Here is a 14,092-nt window from a genome sequence, read left to right as displayed (position 1 = left end):
TATGGGAAGATGCAAGAGTCTGGGCTCATGAAATCATTCCTTTGATGTGCACCACAGCTATCAAGGACCAGGGTCCTCCCAGGGCACCATTGGGGCACAGCTGCAGTAGTTGATGGCCTGATGGCTACACAATTCTTTGTTTACTGATGTGACAGTTGGTATTCTCAAAGTCTTCATCCACATATCCATTAGCTTTCCCCTTTTTACTTATCTTCCTTCATTATGTTGAAAACTCATGGAAGGGAAAACTAATACCTTAAATGCTGGGGTATAAGTGCTAATAAGTAAATGTGCTAATCCTGGAATAGCACAGTATCTTTGCACAGAGTAGATGTTTATCAATTCCAGCCAGGTCCTTTGTAGTTTACACTTGATCATTCTATCCTCTGTTTGAATATTCTTCACTTCAGCTTTTATTCACAATATGCCCAATAAAATTCCTTCAGTATAATTTTTTTGTTTTCCAATGTTCAAATGTAGCCTTTTCTGCAGTGGAAAGTCACCCAACCTGATCATTATATGAAGCAGTTCTACCCTGTACTGCATTTCTGCAGCAAGAAAACACTATGTGTTTCATTTGTAGAGTTTGCTTTCTGTGGTTTAGAATTTTAAAGTTGGATGCTTAGATGATACATTTAAATTTCCCATGACACTGACCTACTATCTCCTTTTTAGAGTCTTGTTTGGGGAAGACTCATAAAATCAGTCTTCCAGATATAACTCTGGTCATAGGTGAAATTATGACACTATGATAGTTACCTTGGCCTTCTCCCACCTTCCACAGTAATCACTCTTTTTCACACATGGGACTTAGATGCCAGCCCAAAGTGCTTTCTGACTCCTGCAACCAGATCTTGAGTGTCTTTACCAAAGTGAAAATGGATATTTAGGTATCAACATAGAAAGACTTCCAGTGTGTGATGAAAGTCCCTTCCCCTCAGAATTACTGATTTCGTCAGAGGTCCTTGAAACATCTGAGTCTTAAAGACTCAGAGGGTTTAAGTTAGAACAATGGAATAATTGAAAAGTAGAGTTTTTGTAGATAGTGACCCTCTACTGTGCCCACATTGTTGATTGTATGGCTGTTCACACTATTTGCATAAAAATATTTTAACTTTGTGTTAACAAACTGCTAGGTAGTTATAATAGGAGAAAAGAGCCCAAAATGGTCCAGCTGAAAGACAAAGAAAGGGAAAAGCCCATGAAAATGGAACAAAAGAAAATCCGAGGAAGACCAGAGTAAGAACCTCAGGTGAAACAAAAAACCCTCGTGGGTAGCCCAGTTTACATAGGGCAGGCTCAGAAGGAGGAGGGAAAAAAACATATAAGAAGAGGAGCCAAAATTGAGCCCATCTCTCTTTTGGGTCAGCCCACTCTCACACCTCAAGGATGTACTATCCTTTGCTTGCTGAATAAAACTGAGCTGTAACCAAGCTGTAACACTGGTCTGCTGTTTCAAATCTTTGCTGCAGCAAGACAGAACTGAGGAAATTACAGACTCCCCTGGCATATCTGATTCCATGACCCAGATTTAACCTGGCTGAAACAACCTTGTCTCAGCCCCCTCAAGGTGGAGGCTAAGCACAGCAGAAGCCCAATTCTGTGAAAGTTCACGCAGTGGAAGTTGAACACAAAGGAAACCCAGTGCAGTGGAAGTGACAAGAATCCCAGCATGCTGGAAACCCGGACAGCAAAAACAAACTCTACAGAAAGCTCACATGGCTCAGTCTCAGATTCCAGAAGACCTCCAGTTAAGATAGGAGGTCCTCGCCCCTATGGCTGGAAGGACATATGGCTAACAAAATCTTAATTCCTTTACAATCTCTCATTTCTTGTTTCCTCAAACCCCCTGAAAACAGGAGAGTGGCAGTGGGTGCAATTGAGGGACTCTGGCAGGGGCTACTTCCCAGTGTGTCCCAAAGGCTCTATTCTCTGTTGTGCCTTAGTACCTGTTGCCCAAACAGGTGAGGGTTCTTCTGTCCTTAATCTTCTTTGTGCCAAGGATTAGGCCAATGAAAACTGTGAGCACAGGTCAGGTATTTAGCAGATTTTCCAGCAGATTATGAAAGGGATTTCTTGGCACGTTTTCCCCACTGCTTTTTCCTCCTGTCCTTCAGCTCCTCTCTATCTATGCCACTGTTTGATCAGGCAGATCATCATCTTTCCATTTCTGAAAGTTGCGTTTGAAACTGTTTACCTAAGATTGGGACTCAACCCAGGTGGCAGGGACTCTGTACTATGCTTAGTTACTCAGTCATCAATTTGGTGACTTAAACATGCCAGGGGAGTGTGTAATTTCCTTCGCTCTGTCTCATCACAACAAAAATTTGAAGCGATGGACGTTAAAGCCCTTGGCGCATCACAGCTCTTGGAAAGTGTTACAGCTCAGTTTTATTTAGAAAAGAAAGAAAAATACATCCTCTAGGCGTGAGGGCAAGCCGACCCAAAAGACATGAAGAAGAGACAGAGAGAGAGAGTGCATGCACCCATGCATAGGAGAGAGAGAGAGAACCCCAACCCTTTGGCTCCTCTTTTTATATGTTTTTTCCTACCCCTGGGCCTGCCCTATGTATATTGGGCTAGCCACAGTGCTGTTTGTTCTACCTGGGGTCCTCACTCTGGTCCTTGGACCTTCCTTTGTTCTATTTTTGTGGGCTTCTCCGTTCCTTGTCTTTTAGCCACCACCATTCTGGACTTCTTTTTCCTATTCTAACTACCTAATATTCTCCCCTCAAGATGGGAGGCCCAATCCTTTGGGAATAGGGGCGTTGAGGTCTTTCTGGCTACTTCCTGCTGAACTGGGATGGCGAGGGGCATTGGGCTTCCCCCTCTTGCTGGTCTCAGGCCTCAAAGTCCTTATAGTGGTGTCCATCTAAGGGTGAGTGACAGTTTCTGTGGTCAGCTGTAGTTTTGTATATCCTTGTTGAACTGGCATTGCATGTTGTAGCTTGTTGACGTGGGCAGAGACAAAATGCATTAGACAATTGATAATACAAGGAAAAATCATAAGCAGCATCAATATGGCATAACAAGGACTAGTAGGGGGCATTCAGTTCAGTTCAGTTCAGTTGCTCAGTCATGTCCGACTCTTTGCGACCCCATGAATTGCAGCACACCAGGCCTCCCTGTCCATCACCAACTCCCGGAGTCACCAAAACCCATGCCCATTGAGTCGGTGATGCCATCCAGCCATCTCATCCTCTGTCGTCCCCTTCTCCTCCTGCCCCCAAGCCCTCCCAGCATCAGGGTCTTTTCCAATGAGTCAACTCTTTGCATGAGGTGGCCAAAGTACTGGAGTTTCAGCTTCAGCATCAGTCCTTCCAATGAACAGCCAGGACTGATCACCTTTAGGATGGACTGGTTGGATCTCCTTGCAGTCCAAGGGACTCTCAGGAGTCTTCTCCAACACTTAGTTCAAAAGCATCAATTTTTCAGTGCTCAGCTTTCTTCACAGTCCCACTCTCACACCCATACATGACCACTGGAAAAACCATAGCCTTGATCAGATGGAACTTTGTTGGCAAAGTAATGTCTCTGCTTTTTAATATGCTATCTAGGTTGGTCAACCTTCCAAGGAGTAAGCATCTTTTAGTTTCATGGCTGCAGTCACCATCTGCAGTGATTTTGGAGCCCAAAAAAATAAAGTGTGATGCTGTTTCCACTGTCTCCCCATCTATTTCCCATGAGGTGATGGGACCAGATGCCATGGTCTTAGTTTTCTGAATGTTAAGCTTTAAGCCAACTTTTTCACTCTCATCTTTCACTTTCATCAAGAGACTTTTTAGTTCCTCTTCACTTTCTGCCATAAGGATGCATTAGCCAACTCCAAATTCCCATCGTCCAGATGGCTCAAGTCCCTCCATGTTCAGGGATCAGAAGATCTATCTTCTGTCTGTTTTGGAGTACAGCCCCTGTCAAGCTGTGTTGGCTCTTTAGAGCTGTCCTGAGAAAACTTATCCTCAGAAATGAGATTTTTGGAATGTTCATTAGAATGACACTCATTTGTAGTCCTGAATAGGTATGTGAGATCTCCCAAGGGCTCACAGGTGTATTGAGTGTTCTCTTCTGTTTTCTTCCACGGCTTGACTCATGAGTAGTGAATCCAAGAGTCTTGTCCTGGTACCTTGACTGCTGTGGGGGTAGAAAGTGTTACAGGTTAGGAGCCCTTTCAAGTGGGCTGGAGTTGAGCATTTGGGGACCCATCTCTCCAGACATTAAATAGGACTTGAGACCCTGGAGCATATAGTGGTGACTCCTTAAAATCTTCTGGGTTTTGGTTCACACCCCACAAGAGTATATCCTGTTGTAATTGCCCAAGGGCCATGGTATAAGACTGGAGGGTCTGAGCCTCTGGATCTAGGAGGAGGTCATTGACATAAACAAAAGGTCTCCCATATAGCATCTCATACGGACTAAGACCAACCTGTTCCTTAGAGGCAATACGGGTGCAGAGGAGAGCTATTGGTAAAGCCTCCTTCCATCTGAGGGAGGTCTCCTTGGTTGTCCTTTTTATCACTGATTTTAAGAATTGGTTGGTTCTTTCTACTTTTCCTGAAGGCTGAGGCCTCCAGGCACAATGGAGGCAATAAGTAATGCCCAGTGCCTTAGAGGCCCCTTGGGTGACCTTAGAAGTAAATAACATCCTATTGTTACTTTGTAATGACCTGGGCAGACCAAATCCTGAACTGATTTCATGGAGCTGTTTTTTTTACCACCTCCTCAGCCTTCTCAGTCCAGGTGGGAAAGCCTTCAATCCAGTCCTGTGAATGTATATATCATGGCTAATATGTATGTATACCCTTGAAAAACTGGCATCTGGGTGAAGCCCATCTGCCAGTCCTCTTCTGGGTAGATCCCACACTGTTGGATGGGCTGGGCCAGCTGGAGTTTTTGAGCTCCTTGGGGATTGTTTAATTGGCAAGTGGGACAAGAGGAGACTGCTTGCCTTGTAGTTGTTTGGAGGCCTGTTCCTCTGAAAGACCTTTCTAGTAATCTTTGGAGGGGCTTCTCCCCTAAATGAGTGGTGGCATGTAAGGAGTTGGGGGTTCCCAGGCAGAAAAAGGAGTCCCTCCTTTTGGAACCACCCCATATGATCCTCTTGAAAGCCCCCACTCTTAGCTTTAAGAGTCTCACCTTCAGTATAGGAAGGAGTTTCTGGAAAATTAGTCTGTGGAACTAAGGTGGCAACCCCTATTAGGTCATTGTTCTGTAATGCTGCTCTCTTAGCTGCCTGATCAACTGCTTGGTTCCCTCATGCCACTTCCGTGCTCTCTTTTTGGTGTCCTTTACAGTGGGAGACTGAAACCTCAGGGGGCAGATGGACTGTCTCCAAGAGTCTAAGGATTTGATCACCATACTTGACTGGGGACCCTTGGGTGGTCAAGTGGCCTCTTTCTTTCCAAACAGCAACTTGTACATGTAGCACCAGAAAGGCATACTTGGAGTCAGTGTAAATGGCTACCCCTTCTCCTTTTCCCAGCTCTAAAGCTTGAATCAGGGCTATAAGCTCAGCCAGTTGGGCTGAAGTACATGGTAGCAAAGGTTTAGCCTCTATGGTCTCAAAGTTGGAGACTACTACATATCCAGCTCTTCTTTCTCCATCCAAGACAAAGCTGCTTCCATCAGTGTACCAGATTTCCTCAGGATTGGTCAGAGGATCGTCCAACAATCCCTCTCAGGGTTTTGTCCAGTGCTCCAAGGTTTCTAGGCAAGAGTGAAAGGGAGAGAGCCCTTGTGGGTAGGTAGGAGGGTAGCTGGGTTAAGAGTCTCACAAGCGGATATAGTGAGGCCTGGATTTTCCATCAGAACTACTTAATATCTGAGGATCCTTTGATCAGACATCCATAAATGGCCTCTCTGTTTCAGGAGTTGTTTCACTTGGTGGCTGGTAAAAATAGTTTGCCCACAAGGAAGAGTTTTAAAGCATCTTCTATCAGGACTTCAATAGCTGCAAGATTTCGAAGGCAGGGAGAGATCTCTTCCCAATAAGGGAGTAGGACACTCAGGGACCACCAGAAACTGGTGGGAAAATATTTGTCCATCCCAGCAACAAAGTGCTCAGGTGAGAGATTTTGTAATTGTTTTTCCTGTAGCACCCACAATGGTACAAGTTTGGGAGGAGAAGGAGCAGGAGGTCAGGATAGTGTAGGTAGCCCCTGTGTCGATCAAGAAATTCTCAGACCTACCTGCCACATCCAGTTGCACCCTTGACTCCAGCCCCTTGAGTGTTATCTGTGATAGGCAGGCTGGCTGGAGCAGACCACTTCAGTCCTGTTGAACCATGGTGAGGAAAGGCTTGGTGCTTGACCTTGAGGCTCTTGACTCCCAAGGGCAGAGTGCTGCCCAATGTCCCAATTGATGACATTTGTAGCAAGCCATTTTAGGTGACTTGTCACAGTTTGGACACTCTTTGGCCCATTGTCCCGCCTGTCTACAGATTAGGCATTTGCCTCAGGCCATGTCCTTCAAGGACTCGGGATTTGCCATAGGGCTTCCTTGGAGGGTGGATTTGCCTTGTCTCGTTCCTTCTCTCCATTTCCTGGGCCTTGGCCTCCCTCTCCTGTTCTCTGTTATAAGAGGTATTGGTGGCTGTCTGGACCGTCTCATCTAAAGATGGAGCAGAGCCCTGCTCTATAGCTGTTGTAACTTTATTAAGATGTCTGATGCACATTGGGACAGGAATTTGTCCTTTAAAATCACCTGTCCTTCATAAAAGTCTAAGTCCAGATTGGTAAACTTTTGGAGGGCCTCTTTTAGGCTTTCTAGAAAGGCAATGAGGTTCTCATTGGGCTCCTGAGTTATTGCTGAGATAGGGCACATTCCCTCAAGTAATAGGCTTCCTTCTATTTCCATGATTGGACTTCCTTAGGGGTGAGTCTTTCTGAATCTTATCCTACCCAGTATTGTTGCAACCTGAGAGTCAGGTGTCCCTGGGTCAGAGTGCAGATTCCCCAGGCATGTTGAGGCATGACAACCTCCTGGAGATTGAATCCCCAGGTAGGTCGAGGCATGTTGGCCTCCCGAATATTGGGACCCTGGGCATGTCGAGGCATGACAACCTCCCAGGGACCAGATCCCTAGGTAGGTCAAGGCAGGTCAACCTCCTGGGATCCTGGGCTGGTGGATCCCAGAGCAGGCTGAGGCGTAACAACCTCCCAGGGACCAGGTCCTAGGCAGATTGAGGCAAGTCGACCTCCTGGAACCCCCAGGCTGGAATTAGGCAACCCCAAGTTCTCCCAATTGAAACCAAAATCACAAAAACTAACCAGTCTAATCACATGGACCACAGCCTTGTATAACTCAGGGAAACTAAGCCATGCTGTGTAGGGCCACCCAAGATGGACAGGTCTTGGTGGAGAGTTCTCACAAAATGTGGGACACTGGAGAAAGGAATGGCAAACTACTTCAGTATTCCTGCCTTGAGAACCCCATGAACAATATGAAAAGGAAAAAAGATAGGACACTGAAAGATGAACTCCCCAGGTCAGTAGGTGCCCAATAGGTTACTGGAGATCATTGGAGAAATAACTCCAGTAAGAATGAAGAGAGGGAGCCAAAGCAAAAACAACACCCAGTTGTGGATGTGACTGATGATAGAAGCAAGGTCCAACGCTGTAAAGGGCAATATTGCATAGGAACCTGGAATGTTAGTGAGAGAGTGACAGGCAGGAAGGCCAGGGTTCTCCAAACAGAGGAAATAGGCTGCAAGTGTCAGACATTTTTCTCTCTCTTAAGCAGCATGAGAAAACAAACTGGCGATATTTTTGTACACAAAAATAAACTCAAAATGGATTAAAGATCTAAATATAAGACCAGAAACTATAAAACTTCTAGAGGAGAACATAGGCAAAACACTCTCCGACATAAATCACAACAAGATCCTCTATGACCCACCTCCCAGAATATTGGAAATAAAAGCAAAAATAAACAAATGGGACCTAATGAAACTTAAAAGCTTTTGCACAACAAAGGAAACTATAAGCAAGGTGAAAAGACAGCCTTCAGAATGGGAGAAGATAATAGCAAATGAAGAAACAGACAAAGGATTAATCTCAAAAATATACAAGCAACTCCTGCAGCTCCATTCCAGAAAAATAAATGACCCAATCAAAAAGTGGGCCAAAGAACTAAACAGACATTTCTCCAAAGAAGACATACAGATGGCTAACAAACACATGAAAAGATGCTCAGCATCACTCATTATCAGAGAAATGCAAATCAAAACCTCAATGAGGTACCACTACACGCCAGTCAGGATGGCTGCTATCCAAAAGTCTACAAGCAATAAATGCTGGAGAGGGTGTGGAGAAAAGGGAACCCTCTTACACAGTTGGTGGGAATGCAAACTAATACAGCCACTATGGAGAACAGTGTGGAGATTCCTTAAAAAACTGGAAATAGAACTGCCATATGACCCAGCAATCCCACTGTTGGGCATACACACTGAGGAAACCATATCTGAAAGAGACACGTGCACCCCAATGTTCATCACAGCACTGTTTATAATAGCCAGGACATGGAAGCAATCTAGATGCCCATCAGCAGATGAATGGATAAGGAAGCTGTGGTACATATACACCATGGAATATTACTCAGCCATTAAAAAGAATACATTTGAATCAGTTCTAATGAGATGGATGAAACTGGAGCCCATTATACAGAGTGAAGTAAGCCAGAAAGATAAAGACCAATACAGTATGTTATGCCCGATGTCTGAATCCCCGAGCGGGAAGAGAGAAGGCTTCCAAGACAATGCAACTCGCAAAAAAAGGGAAGTTTATTACTGACTCGAGCCAGGGCTCCTGCCGCAACCAACGCAGTGGTGCAGGGTAAGAGAGCCCTGGGCTCAGACTGTTACCCAAATTTATAGGGTGTGCATAAGCAGTTGGTGGCTGGCTTAAGTGGATTGGTTACCTGTTTGCAACGTAATCTTATTGGCCCAAACCTTCGCGGGCTTTTTTCAAACTTGGGCATTCGCGGGCTTTTTCAGCTTTCCCCTGATAGGTTCCCTTTTGTTTGCTAGGCGCATGTTGATTGGCTGGCTCCAGGTGGCCTGATAATCATGTTACCCCAGAAAACCAGGCCTACTCCTAATCTAGGCTGCCTGTCATGGCACAGCCTCACAAGTATACTAACACATATATATGGAATTTAGAAAGATGGTAATGATAACCCTATATGCAAAACAGAAAAAGAGACACAGATGTACAGAACAGACTTTTGGACTCTGTGGGAGAAGGCGAGGGTGGGATGTTTTGAGAGAACAGCATCAAAACATGTATATTATGTAGGGTGAAACAGATCACCAGCCCAGGTTGGATGCATGAGACAAGTGCTCGGGCCTGGTGCACTGGGAAGACCCAGAGGGATCAGGTGGAGAGGGAGGTGGGAGGGGGGAACGGGATGGGGAACACATGTAAATCCATGGCTGATTCATGTCAATGTATGACAAAAACCACTACAATATTGTAAAGTAATTAGCCTCCAACTAATAAAAATAAATGAAAAAAGAAAAAAGAGACATAGGAAACAGCACACAGAATCTTACTGTTAAATGCTTCTTGACATCTGAGGACCTGAGTGAGAACTTCAGGTGAAACAAACAGCCCTCCTGGCTAGCCTAATTTACATAGGGCAGGCTCAGGGGGAGGCGAAAAAAACATAAAAAGAGGAACCAAAATTGAGCACTTCTCTTCTTTTGGGTTGGCCTGCCCTCAGGCCTCATGGATGTATTTTCCTTTGCTTGCCAAATAAAACTGAGCTGCAATTAAGCCATAACACTGGTCTGCCATTGCAGTGAGACAGAACTGAGAAATAACACACTCCCCCGATAAAACCAGAGTGACTTATAATTACATGATTATTCAACTTAATTAAAGACATTCTAAAATAGTACATTTAACAAAAGTGGGTTTATTTCCATGTAATGCTTGTTACATTTTTCTCGCCTCAGTTTTATTTAAAGCCAGGTCAATATCTTACTCTAAATCACTTTATTAGTAATGTGTGCTCTTTAGATATATAGTCCTTATGAGAAACAAGCAACATTCAGTTATCTATTGGCAATGCACTTCAAGGAAAGTTTTGAAATTTGGTAAAAATAAACTTCAACCCCATGACCCCATACCAGGGTGGGGTGGGAGAGGGAAAATATACACAAAATCACAAAGACATTACAGTCAAGCACCTTAGAGCTAATATCCATTTCACTTTAAAATAGCATTGCATATGGATTCAGGAAGAATTTCAAAATATTTGAAGAGCAAAAGGAAAGAGTCAAAGACTGACAGGAATGTGGAACACATTAAATTAGCTAACAGGGTAGCTCTCATTCTTTATTTCCACTTCTAGCTATAGGGGGTAATCAAATACAAGTAAACTTACAGTTAAAAAGCCTTTGTGAAAATTCAAATTGTAACAGAAAATAAATTTAAGGGCTTGTTACTTCTAAGGGAATTCATTATGTAATATTTGTTAGATAGACATCTCTGTAGTACATTTTAAATATGATTCAACATTAAGGTAAATGCATATTCCAATAATTCTTTGCTTAAAGTTAACTCATTTGGGGTTCTATCATCAGAACTTATGGCACATTTTCATGAGTATAGTTTTCATGGCAAATTTAATCCTTTGAGAATTGTTTTTGGGGGCAGAATAGGCAAAAGTCTAGCTGCACGGCTGCTCTGTGAAAATTGATTAAATATGGTAATCAAAGAAGTCATATAACTTTTTAAAATACACAGATTTTAAAAAATTTTTGGCCCCACTATGCAGCTTGTGGGATCTTAGTTCCCTGACCAGGGATTGAACCCAGGCCAGGCAATGAAAGCACTGAGTCTTAACCACTGGACCACCAGGGAATTCCCATATAATTTTCTATTTTTAAAAAAGCTTAAGCAATTTTATTATATGTCTGCTAAGTGAAATGCCCTTATATTTTGTACACATCAGTTTGACTGCATATGACTGCGTTTACAATTCCTTAAATACTCCATGCCAGTGTGTGTAAAGAATATTAGGCTAATTTCTAAGCTGACAGAAAAGTAGGTGATTACATTTGCACAATATGAACCTACACTCACTGTAGGCCAGAGTCAACAGAGCTCTGTCGTAATGTAAGAAATGCAATGGAAAAAAGAGTCCATCTGATAATCTAGACCTGATAAGCCCAATTTCGGATCATAGGAAAATTCTATTTTCAACAATAAAAGCCATTAGAAGTCAAGATTTACTTATAGCAGTATCCTTATTAAAAAGGAGTCAATTATTTGTGAATACTTGTGAACACTGTGAATACTTCTGCTACCTAAAAGCTGTCTGGAATTACTAAAAAATATTTACTTTACTCATGAATATTGACCCACTGGATCAAAGTGTTACTCCCCAGTTTAGACTTTACAAATATTTCTGGTACCTTGATCCAGGCAAGTGCCCCCTATTCTTTTCTTGTTCCCATCATAATCACTGCACCCTATTCTCTGAAATGTTCCAAAGAATGAGGAACCCCAAACCTTAAGGGTTCCTGAAAGCTGTTATTAGAGCAGCCAAAACTCTTTGCAAATGACTTTTCTGATGGGAACAATCATTTCTAACCTGTATGAAGAGGGTAATTCTCTTTTAGGTGCCTAGAAAAGAGCAATAAAGGTTGCTGAGTATATTAGTCAAGGTCTCTTGGGAAGACTGTTTTGTGGTTTATTCTTCTGAGCCCCTGAGTCATCCCACATTATTGATGTACCTGTACTGTGATTAGCAATGTAACCAATAAAAATGTTTTTAAATACAACATGTAGAGCCATCAACTCCAAAATCCCTTGGATCATGACAATACCATCTCAGTTATAAGTCTTCCCCAAAGTGGAGCTGGTCTATTCATAGTTTTACTTAGTTTCGAAGAGCAGAAAGCCTGCAAAGGTAGAGAAGCGCTGGTGGTCCCCATGAAGAGCACCATTGCCCATTCTCAGCCACACCTCATCCCCTTTGGCCAGCTTCAGCACTGCATGGTTGCTGGATGTATCTGATTTCCCCTTTGTTTCATAGCTAGAAGGAAAAAGAAAAAGCACCAACTACTTAGTCTTTGAAGAGAATAGTCAGCTCTTAACCAAAATCTATCCCCCTTCTCTCCCAGAGTCCCATACATTTAGGTATGTTGCTGCTGCTGCTAAGTCACTTCAGTCGTGTCCGACTCTGTGTGATCCCATAGACGGCAGCCCACCAGGCTCCCCCGTCCCTGGGATTCTCGGTATAAACTGGATTAAATTCTCTAAATGACACATGAGCAGAAATTATATGTGCAACTTATAGAACTGGCCAGTAAAACTCCCACAAACAATCCCCCTTGATCTTTCCTTATTACAACTGTGTGGAATGCTAATAACAATGACCAGAATGAATTTGGAAACCTTTTGAAGCCTGAGTGCTTAAAGATTGTGGCATGAAAAGAAATTTCTATCATGTTCAAGCCCTTGGGTCAATGTTAGAGCAGTTCAATCCACCTTAACTAACTTTAGAATTTGTATCTAAAGAAGGGTGCTGCCCTAACCCAAATTAAAACATGTATCAGCTCATGGTCAGGGATGGAACAATGAGGAAATAGATATTGTGGGCTTCAAAGCTGGAGATCCCTGTCATGTTAGAGAAAACCATTTGGGAAAATGTGGTAACTTGGAATAGAATGTCTGATGCATAAAAATGTACTATAAGCTTGTTGTTCTTTCCACCTTCTGACTGTGGCAAAGATAATGACCAGTGAAAATTTGGGAGTCAGTTTTATAGATGGCAGAAAAGCTTTTATCAGCCCACATCCCTTAGAAACCTGTTGGAGCAATCCTCCATCCAACTTCCACACATTCCCCTCCACTCTTTCTACCCCATCCTTCCCCAACCTGGAACCAGCCAAGAAAAATAGAATTCTAATATGTTCAAGCCACAATCTTCTAGATCTCTTTGTTGTAGCAGTTTCACCTATCTAACTCATATTTTCTCTTTTGGCTTTTCAAATACACCATCTTACTAGAGGCCAGGCTCCAAAAGAAAAAAAAGAAGAAAAAAAAGATGGCAATCCCCACAAATCATCAAAAAATTTTTAAAAAAGATAGCAAACACAAAGTTTTTCACAGTTTCTCAACACCCATTTATTTAATTATGGGAAAGGTGTTGGCTCTCTGCCTCTTCTCTACATCTTAAGCTTACATCAGAGCAAACTGCATTTTTTCTTTTTTATATGGACTTTTCCCGAGGAACCTTAGGGCCAGGTTGCTCAGATAACCATCAGAGTTGCAGCATAGCCTAAAGAGGGAGACTGGTTCCTAACTCTTAATCTGCCAGCTCCAGGGATGATAGAGAAGGCCATCAAGAGAGCTAACTCTAGGAAAAGGGAGCAGAGAGTAGGAAAGGAGAAGGAAAGCCTGAGAGAGAAGGAAAGAAAGAAAGAGCTAAGAAAAGAAGGCAAATAATTAGTTATGATGAGCATTGCTAGTAATTAGCGCAAGACCTCTTATCAACCTGCGTATGCTCAAGTTTATCAGATTCACTGCCCCACAAAGAATTACAAGAATCTGATCATATACTGGTATATGGGAGCTCTGGATGACAGCAAAGTCTGTGCCGGTCTCTGTTGAATCCTATTCACGTCCATTGCCATCCTTTAAGCAAACAATGGCAGCATGGATACCTACAGCAGGAAAGACCACTTACCTGTACATGCTGAAGACTGTGTTGCCATTGTGCATGAGGTATACATACACTTCCTCAACATCCTCATGCTTCATCATGCTGAAGGTAAAGAAGTACACACCTGAAAGAGGTAGATATGAATCCACATTTATGTTAACTATTGAACACTGAGGACTGGGAGATAGCAAGGAGATATATCACAGGACTTCACATCTCATTTGTTGCTATTCTAAGTGGTATGTAGGTTCTTTTTTGATTGTTTGTTTGTTTGTTTGTTTTGTTGAAAGTGTAAATGTTACTCGCTCAGTCCTGTCCGACTCTTTGCAACCACATGGACTGTAGCTCACCAGGCTCCTCTATCAATGGAATTCTCCAGGCCATTCCCTTCTCCAGGGAATCTTCCCTTCCCAGCAATTGA

General features: G+C 43.0%; 1 protein-coding gene across 3 annotated transcripts in view; it reads right to left on the bottom strand.

The window, feature by feature from the left end:
• Positions 1-9,892: 9,892 nt before the first annotated feature.
• The window catches only part of C1QTNF3 (C1q and TNF related 3), a 29,291-nt gene continuing 25,091 nt past the window's right edge, over positions 9,893-14,092 (bottom strand). For all 3 annotated transcript variants that reach the window (XM_043887327.1, XM_043887326.1, XM_043887328.1), the window contains exons 5-6: positions 13,696-13,795; positions 9,893-12,039 (exon numbers count right to left, since the gene is read on the bottom strand). In XM_043887327.1, coding sequence (XP_043743262.1) covers positions 11,880-12,039; positions 13,696-13,795 — 260 coding nt within the window. In that variant the 3' untranslated portion in view covers positions 9,893-11,879. The remainder of the gene's footprint in view (positions 12,040-13,695; positions 13,796-14,092) is intronic.

Source organism: Cervus elaphus, chromosome 25 (assembly GCF_910594005.1).
Source record: "Cervus elaphus chromosome 25, mCerEla1.1, whole genome shotgun sequence".
NCBI lineage: Eukaryota > Metazoa > Chordata > Mammalia > Artiodactyla > Cervidae > Cervus > Cervus elaphus.
The sequence above is the reverse complement of the archived record's forward strand: the minus strand, read 5'-3'. Positions and strand labels throughout refer to the sequence as shown.